At 44.2% G+C, this 17,184-nt stretch overlaps 1 protein-coding gene across 3 annotated transcripts in view; it reads left to right on the forward strand.

Moving 5' to 3' along the window:
- Nucleotides 1-17,184, forward strand: part of ZMYM4 (zinc finger MYM-type containing 4) — a 63,045-nt gene that overhangs the window by 18,580 nt on the left and 27,281 nt on the right. For 2 of the 3 annotated variants that reach the window (XM_063140672.1, XM_063140673.1), the window contains 12 exons: nt 310-355; nt 963-1,490; nt 2,361-2,428; nt 3,990-4,160; nt 4,718-4,796; nt 5,696-5,948; nt 8,544-8,718; nt 11,443-11,655; nt 12,678-12,828; nt 12,951-13,066; nt 15,047-15,322; nt 16,057-16,207. In XM_063140672.1, the coding sequence (XP_062996742.1) occupies nt 310-355; nt 963-1,490; nt 2,361-2,428; nt 3,990-4,160; nt 4,718-4,796; nt 5,696-5,948; nt 8,544-8,718; nt 11,443-11,655; nt 12,678-12,828; nt 12,951-13,066; nt 15,047-15,322; nt 16,057-16,207 (2,227 nt within the window). Of the gene's footprint in view, nt 1-309; nt 356-911; nt 1,491-2,360; nt 2,429-3,989; nt 4,161-4,717; nt 4,797-5,695; nt 5,949-8,543; nt 8,719-11,442; nt 11,656-12,677; nt 12,829-12,950; nt 13,067-15,046; nt 15,323-16,056; nt 16,208-17,184 lie in introns of all 3 variants that reach the window. The other variant, XM_063140674.1, reaches the window with a different exon arrangement.

Genomic DNA, 17,184 nt, shown 5'->3' on the forward strand with positions numbered 1-17,184 from the left:
TACTCATCATGGAGCACTTCTGTTAAGGCACCACCCTCAGCATCCAATTTCCTGGTCCTGTGTATTGCTTGAGCCAAGATGAGATAGCCTTGACTCTGTTCTTAAATTGGCAGGTTTTTTGATCATTGAATATAAAATAAGGCAGCCCCAGTAAGAAAATTTATTTATTTATTGCATTATAGGCCACATTCTTGAAAATCCTAAATTATAAAGTTTGTTTTGTACTGGGAATTGAGTCATGGGGTGGAGGGAAGTGTTCTCCTACATAAACCAGCCAAGTAATTAATGTGATTCTTTTTCCTTTTGCAGTTTGAAGACAAAGCTGATGCAGTTTTTAGTAACATAGCAGAAAAACGTAAGCACTTGTTTTATTTGTATGCTCACACAAGATCCCCCCCCTCAAAAAACCAAAAATCCTAGTTCTTTGTGAGTTACAGTTCCTGCCCCCACATTGAAAGATTGCACAATCCTAGTTCCAGATGGCTCAAGAAAGTCAGTCTATGCACATATAACAGGGTAAACAGAAAACTTCTGAGGCCATTAACTAATCTAAAAGTTCCTTTCTAACCCAATCTAGTAGATAGTGGTTCATATGTAACGGCAATTCATGGGTTGTTTAACCCATGAATTATTTAGGCTGTGCCAGTATGAGTGACTGCGCTGCCTCTCACCTGCTCACCACTTCCACTTTGCACCTGGTTTCTCAAAGAACTATTCCATGGGTTCAAACTCTGGGTTGTTATTATTATCAAAATACGGGAACTTGGGCTCCTTCAAAGAACTTGATTGGCAGTATGTTCAGGAGAGATAAAAGCAAGCACTTCATTACACAATGCTTTGGGACATAGAAATTAGATGCCCAATATATACGTGCGTATTTTCAATGTATTCAACCTTATGTTTGCCTCCAGATTCCATATGAGGTGATTTCTGAAGGCGTCTGATTCTCCTCTTCTCTCCAGGTGGTGACCTTGTCCATAAAGAAATGTCTGAGAAAACTGTCCACAACCTATCCCCTGCTTTTGATAGCATACCTTACAGAATGCAGAATCGAACAGGATCTACAAACTCTTTGTTGGACGATGGTGATTATTTCCTGAACTCTGGGGATCTTACAGGGATTCCTGTCGTCGGGAGTGACAATGAAGATGAGCAAACCTTTGCTTCAAAGGATGGTCTCCCTTCTGCCATACGCCCCGAGGATACCCGGGGAGATGTGCGGAGGGTCCGGGATCATGTAACGGACAATGAGAAAGACACACAGATGCAAAACATGATCCAAAAAGACCTCTCTCCACCTTTTGACAAAGGACCCTCTGTATTTAAGTCCATTCGGAAAGATTTTAGCATAGCAAGAGATGATGGTAAAGAGACATTTTTGACAAAGGAGAAAGCCAGAGATGGACCTTTTCAGGAGCGTGACAAACGATTGGAAAAAATGCCGAAGGAGTTGGATTCCAGATTGAAAAGCAGCTTCCTCGATAAATCAGGTAATATTTGTGAAGACCAAGCAGTGGAAAAACTGGAGGGTTTGTTAGGAACCCTGTTCAGACAACACACTAAGCCACTGTACTTAAGCATTTTGAGGTAAACATTATGGCTTTGAGCTAAACATGGCTTAGCATGTCATGTAAACCATAACTTAGCTATTGTGTGAACCATTCCTAACCATAGTGGCTACATAACCGTGGTTTAAACACGCTCGCTAGCCATTTGCTGCAAAAGGGTTAGCAGTCTAACCATGGGTTAGCGTGTGGTCTGAACAGACCCACTGAGTCAGATCATTAGTCCATCTAGCCCTATATTGTTGACACTGACTGGCAGCGGCTCTCCAGGGTTTTAGGTAGGATTCTTTCCTTACCCTACCTGGAGAAGCCGGGGATTGAACCTGGGACCTTCTACATGCAAAGCAGGTGCTCTGTCATGCTGAGCTTTGACTCCTTCCAAAAGTTAGTCCCTGCCTATTTCAGTGGGACTTGTGCAGGGACCTTCCCAGTGGACGGTGCGCCATGGGTCAAACCCAAGGATCTGACTCCCACTTTGCTGTTCCTAATGCATCCATATTCTGTTGCCTGAATTTGCTGCCTCGCTTAGCTCTTGGTAGATACATTCCGCTCCATTCACTTTTGAAAAACCGAAGGACAAAGGGCACAAGCCATCAAGCGTTTCAACAAGTATCTGCCAGGAGCTCATAGGAGCCTCATTGAAGTGAGTGGAGGCTGCTCAGTGTGATGCATTGTAGTTGCCCCAAATAACCGTTGAAGAAGTTGGTGTAACTTCTTCAGGAGGTTCATTAGTCCACATAGGTTCAAGGAAATTTCTCTCCATAATGTTGCTAACTGAATCTATGTTTTCCTCAGTTACTAATCAAGTAGAAGATACATTGCGGACACAGTTAGCACCACAAACTCCAGAAACTAACTTCAGGGTAAGTTATGGGCCTGGAATTTATTTTGTTTTATTGTCTTATCAAAGTGTACTTTTTTGGAGTAGGATTATTGTAGGAGATGTTGTTGTGCTGTTGATAACCCCTCTGGTAGTGTTTAGTTAAGGTGCCCTGGTGTCATAGAAGGGTGGGGCAAGTAGAAGGTCCCTGGCTGCCATTGGCTGAGCTATGCTGATCTTATACAGGGGTCAGGGAAGACAGGAGGACCTAGCAAAGAATAAAGCAGCAGATGCCCAAAATGGAAATTTGGGCAGGGGAATGTGGGTGGATGGCGTCCCTAGGACTGGAGAGTTGGTACATGGGAGTGGCCCAGAGTAACTTATTTTATTTCTAAAATATATAAACCACCCTCCATCCACAAAGGATCCCAGGGTGGTATACACAACATTAAAAGCAAACAAACAAATAAAATCCAGTATAAAAACCATACAGTTTCACATTAAAAGTCAAAATACAACAGTGACAACCGGCAAGCCAAACAAAAGCACAATGATCAATTCAGTTTAAAAATAAATTAAATTGTAAGTTCTAAATATTGAAATGCTTGGGGGGAAAAGAATGTTTAATTTGGCACCAAAAAGAAAAGAAAGGTCAAGGAAGAAAATGGTTAGAAGAAAATCTGAGAGAGAGAAAATACCAAAGTGTGAAGCAGGCTTGCAACATTTTATTTAATTAATTAAAATTACATTTCTATACTTCCCAATAGCCAAAGCCTTCTGGGTGGTTCACATAAATTAAAACCACAATGTACAGCATAAAAGCAATATAAAATCTTAAAATTACAGTATAAAAATACAAAGAGAATAAAATGTAGCAGCAACATTTAAAAATATATGCCATTCCCCCACCCGCACCTTTAAACTTTTCAAGAGGCAGATTTGATACTTCATAAAGGAAAGATTCCTTTCTAAAGAGTAGCCATAACTACTGAGTGATGGAAACTAATGAAATAAGCCAGGGGTAAGCAGGCAACCCAATCATTCCAGATGTTTTGGACCATAGCTCCCATAATTCCTGACCACTGGCCATGCTGGCTGGGGCTGAGTTGTTGTCCAAAACATCTGGAAGGCACCAGGTTGCCCTCTCTTGAAATAAGTGGGTGATGGCCACCAATCTGGATGGCTTTAAAAGGGGGTTGGATAAATTCTTGGAGGCAAAAGGCTATCAATGGCTACTGGCCCTGATGCTTGTGTGCTATCTCCAGTATTCGAGGCAATAATCCTGTGTGCACCAGTTGCTGGGGAACATGGGTGGGAGGGTGCTGTTGCACCATGTCTTGCTTGTTCATCCCTGGCCAATGGCTGGTTGGCCCCTGTGTGAACAGAGTGCTGGACTAGATGGACCCTCGGTCTGATCCAGCATCAGGGCTCTTCTTATGTTCTTAAGGGGTTGCATTTTGATTTTCTCTGTGGGCAGAATTAGGTGCACCTCTGGAACATCTTAGAAAACATTTGAAGAACATGGAGCCAAGTTCTGAGTATTTGGAAAAATTGTCTCCCAAATGTGTATGCTAATGAATTTCCTTGTTGTTCTTGTGTGCTAGGAGTCTAGCTACCTGTTTGCTAATAAGGAATCGGTTGCTCAAGAGCTAGGGAATTCATACACACCAAATATTAGAATTAAGGAAGAGCCTTTGGACAATGACTATGATAAAGCTATGGCACCTCAGCAGGGGCTAATGAACAAAATTAAAGATGAACCAGATAATACTGAGGTAAGATTGGCATAAACTGTCTAACCTTGTCCTGCATCCCTGTCTTATAACTGTAGCATTGGCTGCTGGGTTAAAACTGTATGGTGAAGAGGCTGAGACATAGGCCAGAGCTAGACCTAAGGCTTATCCCAGGATCATCCCGGGTTCGTCCCTGCCTGAGCCCTGGATGCCCTGATGAACAGGTTTGACCCCAGGACAATCCTGGGATAAACCTTAGGTCTAGCTACAGCCATAGTGGGGATAAGGCGGTGTGTCTCTTTGGGGCTATTTTTTGATGCTGTTGTTATTGTATTCTGGGGTCCTCATCCCAGTTTTCCATTTGGATACATGTGTACATGGGCAAAAGGTAACGGTGTGGTGGATGATTTCACATTACGCAGGGGAAGGGGCCTGTCAGGGTATCCAGTGCTGGGGAGGATTTCTTATGTCAGGATCTTTTACCCCATGATTATACTGGAATTAGGGTGTGAGTATTCCAAATACAGCCCAAGATCTAAGATGGTTTGAGTACCACTGATTGCAGTAGCTGGAATTTCACCTGTGGCTGTTTGTTTCAGGAATATGGCCAGCAGCCAAAAACTCAGGAAGGCGAACTGAAGATCAGTGCTGTGTTTTCAGTCAGTGGCAGCCCTCTTGGTAAGGAGCAAGATTTGGGGTGCGTGAGAATGGAGGTGCTGCTTGTGTTAGAAAGGGGCACATGCTTATCCCTCCTTTTGCCTTTCAAAGGGCAATATTTTGTGTAATAATAATAATAATAATAAAAATTTGTTATCCGCCTCTCCCTCTGGATCGATGCAGGGTACAACACAAATAAAAGCATCATAAAATACATACAACTAATTCAAACGTTTTAAACCAGTGCATCATTAAAAGCAGCACACCGTTAAAAAAGGCATCTTAAAATTCAACTGGGTAGATCAGTCTTTATGGCTTTCTTAAATTCTAGAAGACTATTAGGTTGACTAATCTCTCCTGGCAAGCCGTTCCACAAACTGGGAGTGGCAGAAGAAAAGGTCCTCTGGGTAATAGTTGTCAGCCTTGTTTTTGTTGGCTGGAGTAAATTCTTCCCAGAGAACCTGCGTGTGCGGGGCGGATTGTACAGGAGAAGGCGATCCCGCAGGTAGCCTGGACCCAACACATGTAGGGCTTTAAAGGTGATAACCAACACTTTATACTTCGACCGGAAACTAATTGGCAGCCAGTGAAGAGATTTTAAGACTGATTTTAAGATTTGTTGCCCTTCAGCAACGATTCAAGGCTAGTTTACAAGAGTAAGATAAAATGCAGAAATAGAAAAAGAGATAATAAGTTGCGTGATTAAAACAGCAATACATTTTTTTAAAAGACTGCTGGGATTTTTTAAAAAAAAATCTTTGGCACTAAAAAGATAGTAATGCTGGCACCAGGCATATGAGGAGGAAATACCAAAGATTGAGAAAGCCCTCTCTTTAGTCACCGTCTACCTCTCCTCAGATGGAGGAGAACCTCCAGAGATAATCTCAATAGCAGTGTGTTTCTTCTTTCCTTTCGGTAAGCTCCTCAGCTGACATCAAGTTTCCCGCCAAACACACCCTCCTCTGGCATGAACAAACTGCTTCCTTCAGTCCCAAGTGCGGCTGTTCGGGTTTCCTGTTCAGGCTGTAAGAAGATCCTGCAGAAGGGACAAACAGCCTATCAGAGGAAAGGCTCCACTCAGCTCTTCTGTTCCACACTGTGCCTCACGGGATATACTGTACCAGCTACCCGGCCACCAGCTTCTACCAAGAAAACCTGTTCGAGCTGCTCAAAGTAAGAGCAGTGGCTTTGAATCTGCTATAGCAGTTTAAAAACATGAAAGAAAGAAAGAAAATCTCTGTAAAAGCGGGCTGGTCCAAATTGGTTTAGTTTGCGGGGAGAGGGTGAGAGATGGGGAAACATTGTAAGCAGAGGACTGTGGGTCAAAGATCAACTTGGAATCTGAACCTGAAGCTAAACTTATTATCAGCTGTTTTATTTATTCAAGCTAAGACATCGTTTCGTTGGTTAATTTGTCATGTTGTTGCTTTGCTCTGATTGTATGGATTTTGATGAATGAATATGCTGCCTGGAAGTTCAGGGAAAGTAACAATATCTTAATTAAAACTATTGGCCTCTAAATGCCTGTTCATATAAAAATCACTTAATGATTGGGGTCGGACAATGCAGTAACTAACAGTGGGTTAAATAGTCAATGGTGGGTTATAGTGTGATCTGTTGGGGCTTTTTCACACCACGATTGATTATTTGGCCAAAATAACCAACACAAATAACCAACGCTGTGCTGAGTTGATTATTTGAACAACCTCTCATTATTGTGTCAGGCACCATTGACTATTTTGTTGCACACAGTTGGTTATTTTCAGTGACTACACAGTCCCCTGGCAAAAGCATCCAAAGCGGTGGTGGCTGCTTTAGTCCAGCTGGAAGAAATTCCAATGGCTGATGGGATTCCAGTGGGAGGACTGGGGGGGAGGGGGAGAGAGGGCGAGGGATGTGTCAAATCAAACACACCGTTGGCTAATAGTCTACTCAGTGCAGGCCTTAATCCACACTATGGATGTTTAGAATCATGTCATGTGGGGAGTACCGCCCAGAGAGCTCCGGCTATTGGGCGGTATAGAAATGTAACTAATAAAAATAATAAAATGAAATAAATACCCTGTCGATAATCAACCGTGGAGTTAACAACCCACCATGGACTATTGCGTTGTCTGAATGCAGCCAGTGTGGCTTCTAAAGTAATGTGGCAGATCTCCAGGGAAAAGAGTTCCATGCACATGGGGCAGGGGCCAGTCTCCGTACAGCTTCATAGGTCATAGCAGCACTTTGTCTTCTATTTGGAAGGGCCATGAGCTCTCTGTGGCCAACTTCAGTTCTAAAGAGTCCGTAACGTTTGTCTCCATGAACTTCGCTGAAGCTGCAATCCTAGGCATGCTTACTGGGGAATAAGCAAGATTAAATTAAGTGGAGCTTTCTCATGCGGAAGCATGTACAATTTGTGAATGGCTTTTTCAAACCTGCTCAAGTGTAACCAAGACCTTGCAAATATGGATTGTCTGGAAGCAGGCAAATCAATCTTATATAAGAATACTGCCGTGTAAGGGAAGAGGAAAAGGGGAGGTTAAAGCATATGCCCCAGACTGTGTATGTATTGTAAATGTGACACGGTGTATGTATGCACATGTAATAAGGTTTATTCCTGTGAGCACTTGGAGTGCTGGGCCAATGAAAGGACAGGCTCAGAATGTTGGGGGAAGGCTGAAGAAAAGTCAGTTGGTGATACTAAGAGTAGTGGGAAGAGAAGCTGAAGAGAAAGAGCTGAAAGGGAAAAGAGAGAGAGAGAAATCGTACATCACGTATTTCCAACCTTAAACAATCTTTTTTAAAAACATATTTTTTATGTTTTCACTTTGATGGTTTATTTGTAGTACATTTATTTTAAAAGTGTAAAGTTGTTCTATTCTCAAGGGAAACAGGGAAACATATCTTTATCCAATCATTCTCAGACTACTAGTCCCTGTGGCAGCACAGGATTTTTACTAGTTAAAAAAAAGGTTGGGAAAGGGTGTGGAAACTGGCATCATTGGCCTGCAAATGGGCTGAGGCCACAGAGTCAAATCCAGGAAAACAAAATGTTTGCAAAAGAGAGGGCTGCTGCTTTCACATAGCAGCACTGATAGTAAGTATGAGGGATGGGGAAATTTTAGGGGTTTGTTTTTTAATTTGGTCCTTTGCACCAATTTTATTATGTGGAAAGGGAAGTAAGAATTACTATTGTTGCTGTAAACTACCCTGGGAATATAATTGAAGTAAAATTATATTAAACTAAATAATAGTATTTTGACATCTTCCTTCTAGGTAAATTTAAAGACACACGCAAGTTGTGGGAGCATTGGTATGAAGTCTGTACAGTCCTAGGATTGCCTACCAAATATCTTGAACAGGGTTAGGCAACCTAGTCGGCTTGAATATTTTGGGCTATACAAGCCTGATAAACCTCGGCCAAAATTACTAGTGGTCAAGCATTATGGGACTTGTAGCCCAATACATCTGGAGGGTCGAAGGTTGCCCGTTCCTGATCTAGACTTTTTCCTGCTTGCCGTCCTAACTTTGTTTCTGTGGTTCAGGTGCACTCAGGCCAGATTCCTACTCACTACTGGTTTGCACTGGGCAGGTCACACTTTCCATGCGAATTGCCACATCTGTAAAGTGGGTTGTTGTAGAGCGAACATCACCACTATGGGCACTGCTGTGGTTAAGCAGTATGGTTTAGCGTGTTGCCTGAATGGGCCAAATCTGATTGTTCTGTGGCGGGCGTTGTTATGAAGCTTACAAACGTTGAAAACCTTGGTTCTTTCTCTTTAGGGACATTCTGAATCCAAAGGATGTAATTACCGCTCAGTTTGACAATACAAACTCCAGCAAGGATTTCTGCAGCCAGTCATGTCTTTCCATGTATGAGCTGAAAAGGAAGCCCGTTGTCACCATCCATACAAACAGTATTTCCACCAAGTGCAGCATGTGCCAGAAGAATGCAGTGGTAACCTAATTTGCAAATCAATCCTTGTTCTGAATGTTGGGGATGGGCTGGGTGGGTGTAGGAGACTCCGTGTTCAATGCCCATTCAGCCATGAAGCGCCTCATATTGCATTGGTCAAGTCACGAAGCCTGCCTAACTTCATGAATTAACTTTCTGATATGTGAATTGTAAGGCATTTTGTACATTCAGATGTGCGAGAGAGAACGAACAAGTGTACCCAGCATGGAATACTCTTCAGATCTGACACGCCTCATTGGAAGTTGGGATGGGAAGAGTGAAGTTTGTTTGGCTGTGCTCGCATTTGTAAGCAAATGTCCCCCCGTTCCACTCCAGTTTTTAAAACAACAGTGCAAGGGATAGAACACACAGCGATTGCTCTTCTAGTTGTATCTGAGAGGCCCTGTTTTACAGTAGTTCTGGTCCTTCCTGGAGGGTTAATTCCAGAAACTGGTGCTGGGGGATACCTGCTCAACTCTTTGGCCTGTGCTGATTCACACTGCTCCATCTTTTCCTGTCTGCTGTTTTGTGGTGGGAGCTTATCTGGAGATTTGGAGTTTGATGTCCTCAGAATGCGAAGTCATTCAATTCTTATTTTTATTCCCCTCTTGAACCAAGGAGACCAGGGCAGTTTCGAAACAGGATCTGGAATCAGTAATAGGTTGGATGTGGGCAAACGAACTGTGACATAATCCAGACAAGTACTCCTGGGCCAGTCCACCATTCAGAGTTCAGCCTGTTTTGAATAGGGTAGCGTTTCTCTTGAATAATTAGGTTTGTGGCCAAGGATGCTCCTGGATCTGGCGCAACATCTGAAACCTTAGGGGGTTTCCGGTGCATGGAGTTATTTTGCCCGGCTTCAGCTCTTGTGCTAGCTCTGCCCATTCTTGGGAAACAGTGACCTGACCATAATTACATATTGCCTTAGTGTGGCGCAGAGCGGTAAAGCAGCAGTTTCTGCAGCTGAAACTCTCCCCACGGCCTGAGTTCAATCCCAGCGGAAGCTGGTTTCAGGCAGGCGGCCTGGGTTGACTCAGCCTTCCATCCTCCCGAGGTCGGTAAAATTGAGTACCCACTTAGCTAGGGGAAAGGGAATAACGGCCGGGGAAGGCAACGGCAAACCACCCCGCTATAAGGCATGCCAAGAAAACATCACCGAAAGCTGGCGTCCCTCCAAGAGTCAGTAATGACTCAGTGCTTGCACGGGAGGTTCTTTTCCTTTCCCTAGTTACATCACAAGCGGGCTGTTGCAGTGTGTTCTACATTTATCAGAACTGATATTGTCTTCAGTTATGTAACTCAGGATTTACGTAGGTTGATTTTTTTTTAAAAAAAAAAAAAGTTTACCTGGATACTCATTTCAAAACTTCTGGCATAATTACCCTTGCCGGTCATCCAAACCCAGTGATGATGGGTGGCTGGGGTGTTTTTCAAACCACTCTGAAACCCCAGAACAATCCACGGGTTTCACGGTGGTTTGTAAACCACCCCAGCCTCGCCAGGGTTTGGACATCACGACCCCCCGCTGCTAGCAAGGGTCATTATGCTAATTAGGTGTCCTGCCAAGGAGGTTAGATCGGCTCCTTCTTAGTTTAGGGTTAGACGGGGGTATTAAAACTTCTTTGTTCTGTATGGCTTTTGAGAGAGTTAAAATGCATGAACTCCACTCTCTTTTTTTTAGAAAAAGATTGTTTTTCTCCTTCTTGTGTGTGATATTGTAAAGTTAGGAACATAGGAAGCTAACTGAGTCAGACCTGGAGTCCATGTAGCCCAGTAGGGTCAGTACTGAGAGGCAGCCGTTCTCCAGGATTTCAGGCTGGAGATGCAGGAGATCAAACCTTAGAACGTTCTGCATGCAAAGCATGTGCTCTCCTACCACTGAGCGAGGGCCCTTCCCTTTACAAAGGTTCTAAATTGTTTTCAATTATAAGTGGACTTGGAGGCCCTTTTTGAGTCAGCAATTCAGAAATCCTTTTATAAGTAAATAAAAGGTTGCAGCCTGAATGAGAGGTCAAGTTCCACCCAATATTATCTCAGACTTGTTTTGAAGCTGGAATCCCGTTTTACTTCCGATTAACATAGATAACTGAACAAGTGTTTTCCTAGGGAGTGACTGCTTCCTCGAACTAAACATCGCAAACAATTGCTTATACACTCATACACGGGCTCCTACACTTATTTATTTATTTATTTATTTATTATTTAGAATAGTTATGTACCGCTCCCCATTGAAAATTTTTGGAGTGGTGTACAAGATAAAACGAAAAAAACAGAATAAAACAGTTAAAACAAAATTTAAAAGAAGCAAAAAACAGAGATTCAAGGCTGCATATTAAGGAAAAGGCTGCTTGGAATAAAGATGTTTTCAGGAGGCGCCAAAAGGAGTACAAGGTTGGAGCCTGCCTGACCTCCAGAGGCAGGGAATTCCACAGGAGGAATTGTGGAATTCCACTTGCCCCTCCCCTCTGCTCTCTTAGCCTAGTCTGGAAAAGAAAATTCCTATTTGAGACTAACCAGAGTCAGTCTGAGACCGCTAATTCACTAAAACTAAGCTGTGGTTTAGCATTACATCTGAACCAGGCCCAGGGTGTCTCTGAGCATTTGAGAGCCATTGATGTAGAGACGGACATCATGAGATGCTTTTATGCATAACTACTTCCAGGGAAGCTCAGCCTCGGATCCTCCTTGTGACTGCCGTTGGACTCTCCCTTTGATCCTGTCTTTCAGATTCGGCATGAAGTGAATTACCAGAACGTCGTGCACAAGCTCTGCAGTGATGCCTGCTTCTCCAAGTTCCGCTCAGCAAACAATTTGACCATGAACTGCTGTGAAAACTGCGGCGGTTACTGCTACAGTGCTTCAGGCCAGTGCCACATGCTTCAGATAGAAGGGCAGTCCAAAAAGTTCTGCAGCTCAGCGTGCGTCACTGCATACAAACAGGTTTGGGTTTTTTCCCCCCTTTGGTAGTTGTCTCCTTTAAAAACAACAACTTTATTTTGAAATATGAGCTTGCCTATTAAGCTATCGGAGTGGGGTGGAGAGCCTCAAGTTTATCCCTCTAATGATAAAGGATGCTGCCTTACAGCTGCATCTGTGTGGAGAAACTGCCCAAATAAGAGGGAGCGCTATAACAGAGGCCAGGACTTTACCTCCATGTCTGCCCAAAGGCTGCAAAACAGTGGGATGAGGGAGGTGATTTGCAGTGGGCAAGCATGGAAGGGGACCTTTTCTCTTCTCCTGCAGGCCCTCCTGTCAGCTGCTTTTATCCAAGCCAGCATTCCAGAGGGGTGTCTTTTCCACATCACATGGGAAAAAGCTGGTGGTGTAGGGCTGGGGAAGAACTGTGCACTCTGATGCTGTCTGCCATTTGTCCAAGACAAATCCCACCCCGACACACACAAACACACGGTCACTTTCCAGCTGTTCAGTGGTGACCTGAGTTTCCATCAGTAGCGTTGTTCGAATCCCATTGACTTAACATGAAGAGAATTGGGGCTGTATCCTCCTACTCTTTCTGATAAAGCTGTCGTAGCAAGCTTTTAACCTGTTGGTTGTTTTATTGTGGTTTTAATTTTTGTGAACCGCCCAGAGAGCTTCGGCTATTGGGCGGTATAAAAATGTAATAAATAAAATAAATAAATAAGCTTCACACATAAGAATATAGGAAGCTGCCTAATACAGAGTCAGACGATGAGTATTCTTGACAGTGGCTGCAGCTCTCCAGGGTTTCAGGCAGGAATTCCTTCCCAGCTCTCCCTGGAGATGCTGCCAGGGATTGAACGTGGCACCTTCTGCCTGCACAGCAGGGCCTCTGCCACGGAGCCGTGGCCCTTCCCCGTGCCCTACTGGTTTACGTTTTGTCACATACCTCTTAACTTGTCCAGATAGCTTATTTTCACATTAAATGAACTGTTTCTGCTCCCAGAGGTGGAGAAAAACCTGTATTATTCCTCTTCCTGCAGAAGTCAGCAAAAATCACTCCCTGCGCAATGTGTAAAAATCTGAGGTCTTCAGCTGAGATGATTGAAAACACAAATACTGTAGGGAAAACAGAGCTCTTTTGTTCTGTGAACTGCTTATCAGCACACAGAGTGAAAATGGTCACATCTTCAGGTAACTGTTACTTTGCCTTCCCCCCTCCCCATGAAAGTAGAAGAGTTAAAATGCATTATTTTATTTTACTTTTTGCTGTTTTGCTTTTTCTGTATGTCTTCTGTGTTTGTTTATTCTGTCAGGTGCCCAGGTCCAGTGTAACAGCTGTAAGACCTCAGCGATCCCTCAGTATCACCTAGCTATGTCTGATGGGAGCATACGCAATTTTTGCAGCTATAGCTGCGTGGTAGCTTTCCAGGTACGTCTTAACTTCCAGTCCTGTTACATAATCAAGCTGTCAGATGAGCCAATCTCATCCTTCACCAGTCTCGCCCCCCTGTTTCCTCTCTCTTCTGGTGGCCCAGTTGATCGTTTTCCTCCTGATAGAACGCATAAGCAATGTGAGAAAAGTTATAAACACTTGCAGGTGAGCGTGGTGGCACCTAAGGGGTGAGTCTCCAACATGGTGCTTGTGGGCCTTCCCTTGATGTCTGCCCGGTTCCCTGCCTCTCTTGACTTCTATTTTGTGAGATTTTAAAAGATTATTCTTTAACTGGTATGTTGACATGCTGCAAAGAGCCACCTTTGTTTGACTTCAAAAGTGTGGTTTTGAAGCTTAGAGCCCCAGCTATGATGTGTACTTAGTTCTTGAACAAGTTACTATTTTTTTTTTAGTCTCACCAGTTTGCCTCCTGGGTAGAGTTTTGTTGACTGGCCATGCCACCATGGCAACCATTTTATGAATGGGCAAGCCCCTCTCCTGTGGCAGCTGCGGGAAACCTTTCCCTGATGGCAGAGCACCTAAAGCACCCCCAAATTCCAAATGCACTCACTGGCTCAAAAAGATCGGGGACTGCAGCATCAGGATCTGCTTCACATTGCGCTTTGTGGTCATTTTCTACACTGAGGATGTGCAGCATTGCAAGGCAACATGGCTGATATTTAGGAGCAAGTGGCAACTAGAAGACATGGGAAGGGATGGGGAATGCTAGAAAATAAAGAGGAAAGGCAGGAGTAGAACTGTGTCAGGCTTTTGCGGTCTGTGGAGCAGCTCAGCCCCAGGCCATGCCAAGACCGATTCCTTCTCTTCCTGTTCCAGATGCATGGCCAGGGGTCTATACTGTTCACCAAAACCTACTTTAAAAAAAGATATTATAGAGCTGGAAAAGAGCAGCTAAAATGATCAAGGGACTGGAGCATCTCTCCTGTGAGGGAAGGTTACAACAGCTGGGATTGTTCAGCTTGGAAAAAAGGGAGGCTAAGGGGAGACATGTTAGAAGTGCACAAAATTGTGCATAGTGTGGAGAATGTGGATAGGGAGGCATTCTTCTCCCACTCTCAAAATGCTAGAACCCAGTGGGGTCATCCCATGAAGCTGATTAGTGGGAGATTCAGCATGTAGTTAAATTATGGAATTCGCTACCACAAGATGTAGTGATGGCCACCAATTTGGATGGCTTTAAAAGGGGAATGGACAAATTCCTGGAGGCGAAGGCTATCGATGACTACGGGCCGTGATAGCTATGTGCTACCTCCTGTTTCAGAGACAGTGAGCCTGTGTGCACCAGTTGCTGGGGAACATGGGTGGGAGTGTGCTGTTGCACTCATGTCCTGCTTGTGGGCTTTGGTTAACAGCTGGTCACATGTTCACATGGTCACATATTCACTCTGATCACGGTGTGAACAGAGTGCTGGAATAGATGGACCCTTGGTCTGTTTCGGCATGGGTTTTCTTATCTTCTAAACTTGAGAGGATCGGAACAGACACAGTAGTGATGCATTAGGCAGACTTCTGAGTTGTCGCTTGCTTTGCCTTATTCTTTCTTTTTGTATGTATGAGGGTGTGATCAATTTTCCAAGAATTTAAAATTTTCTTTTAGACAAACTGAGAACAATTAAAAGGAAGGAAAGGCATGGTGATTGGTGACAGGTCGACTCTCAGGGCAGGAAATATGAGCTTATGGGAGTGAGTGTGTGTGTGTGGTGGGGAGGGGAGGAGAAGACATCCATGTCATGTTTTAGATTACCAGGTGCTGGGATAATTATGGGCTGCTCTCCCCAAGGGCATCTGCCCACCCACCACTGGAGTGCTGATCTAGAAGATGGTCCATTCATCCGATCCAGCAAGTTCTTCTGGAATACTGATGTTGAAGCCAAGTGCAGCAGTGACCGGACAGGTGTACGCTTAGTCTTACAAATTCTTGAAATGCGTTTTCTTTTCTCCCTGCTGCTTCTGCAGAACTTGTTCAACAAGCCCGCAGGAATGAACTCCTCGGTGGTACCCTTGTCGCAGGGCCAAGTCATTGTCAGCATCCCTTCGGTAGCAACGGTTTCGGCAGCGGGCAGCACTACCTCAACGGTCTCCCCGAGCTCTGTCAGCAGTTCGGCCGCGGCCGGCCTCCAGAGGCTTGCCGCTCAGTCCCAGCAAGTCACCTTCGCCCGCACTGTCGTCAAACTCAAGTGTCAGCACTGCAACCGCCTGTTTGCAACCAAGCCTGAACTGCTTGATTACCGGGTAATCGCCTCCTGTCTGCTGCTGCTGCTGTTGTTGTTCACAGACCCCTTGCAGTTGGACACACGACTGCTGCAATTGTGAGCCAGAAGCCCAGTGGCAGACAAGGCTGTGTGTATTCCATGCTTACATTTTTTAGAAAAGAGAGTCTGCACCAAGGAAGTCTGAATTCTGAGACTTGTGCACGTAATGCAAATTGATTCTGTTTGCATACTGTCTCCTTTTGCATACTGTCTCCTTTTATCTGTACGCCGCCCTGAGATCATAATGATATAGGGCGGGATACAAATGTTTTAAATAAATAAATAAATAATTCGTTCTATAATTCTTTGGCCCCCAAAAAGCGTCCTTTTCTTTTCTACTCTCTTCCCCCCTGCCCCCAGTTGCTGCCAATCTTATTCACCCACCTTTCTGGCTTTTGAGATTTCAGCAGGCAATTGCCACACAGTTTAGAGGACTAGACATTGGTTGTCTCTTCTTTTTTTAATGAAAGCTGAGTTTTTCCAGGTGCTTTTTTGTCTAGGCTTTTTCTGTGCGCCTGTGGAATGGCAGTTTACACCCAGCCCTAATGGCAGGTCTTGGCAAATTGTTGGAATGGCCCAGCCACTGTTCTTTAAGGGAAAGTGGGTGAATTTGCATCCCTCTGAAGAAGGGTAGGGGTGGCATGGCCTCTTCCAAATCAACCAGGCAGGCACCAGAGGTTTCAGTTTGATCGAATCATTCTTGCTTAATTGCAGGGCAAAATGTTCCAGTTCTGCGGCAAGACCTGCTGTGATGATTACAAGAAGATAAACTGTGTGATGTCCATGTGTGAATATTGCAAGATTGAGAAGATTATTAAAGAGACGGTGCGGTTCTCGGGCATCGACAAGTCATTCTGTAGCGAGGGTAAGAAAGGATGGGGCTGGGTTTGTATGTTTGGTGAAAATTCAGTCCCAAGGCATGTTGTGGTAGAAAGGAAGGCCATGGGGGATGAGCCTGCAGTCCATTGCCACAGGAATGAGGCCACACTGAAAGCTCAGCACAGTGCAGGAAGGGATAACAAGAATTTGAGGGCCGGTTTTGGCAGTAAAGTCTCTTGTTTTGGGATATAAATAGAGCCAGCTTTTACAGGGGCTATTTAGTGATCTTCAAGGAAAAATCACCTTTTGCTAGTTGTTCCTTAAGTCAGCCTTTGCAAAACATTCCGTATTGCAACCTAAGAGAACACAAGAGAATTGCAAAATGTAATGAAGTTCCCTTTGGGCAGTGGTCACCTGTTAGCGCTTGCCACTTCTTGCTCACAGGAGCGGTCAACTTGTAAGAACAGCATAATATGTGAATTCATGGCAAATTCTGTGATGTTGGAGGTTTGGTGTTTCAGAGCTTATGGGAACCGTTGTGACTTGGATTTGTGAGCTCTCAGCTCATGGGTGGCATTGCTCATGCGAATGGACAGCTGTGGATGAAGACAGTAGGTGAAAGCAATGGCTGGGTTCACACAACACGCAAACTCAACTGGTGTGGTTTGTTGTTAAACCATGGGTTATTGTGTTGTCTGAACACAGCATGTTTTCCTCAGGGTGCATTATCGTCTTGTCTGAACACAAATGCTTTTTCCACAGGGTTGCTCTGAACAACCCAACAAGAAGTCATGGTTCTCAAGGCGGCTTATTTGAGAAAAAGAAACCAAGCCACCCTGCAGAAAATGCACTGTCTTTGGACAACACATTAGCATAGCCTGTAGAAAACACACTACGTTCAGACAGCACAATAACCCATGGTGGGTTAGGGTGCTGCATGAACCCAGCCAGTGTCAGAATCTACACGTTGTTTAAAACTCCTTAGCATGTTTGCCCTCAGATTCTCAAACTTATTTCTGAAGC

This window comes from Elgaria multicarinata, chromosome 13 (genome assembly GCF_023053635.1).
Source record: "Elgaria multicarinata webbii isolate HBS135686 ecotype San Diego chromosome 13, rElgMul1.1.pri, whole genome shotgun sequence".
NCBI lineage: Eukaryota > Metazoa > Chordata > Lepidosauria > Squamata > Anguidae > Elgaria > Elgaria multicarinata.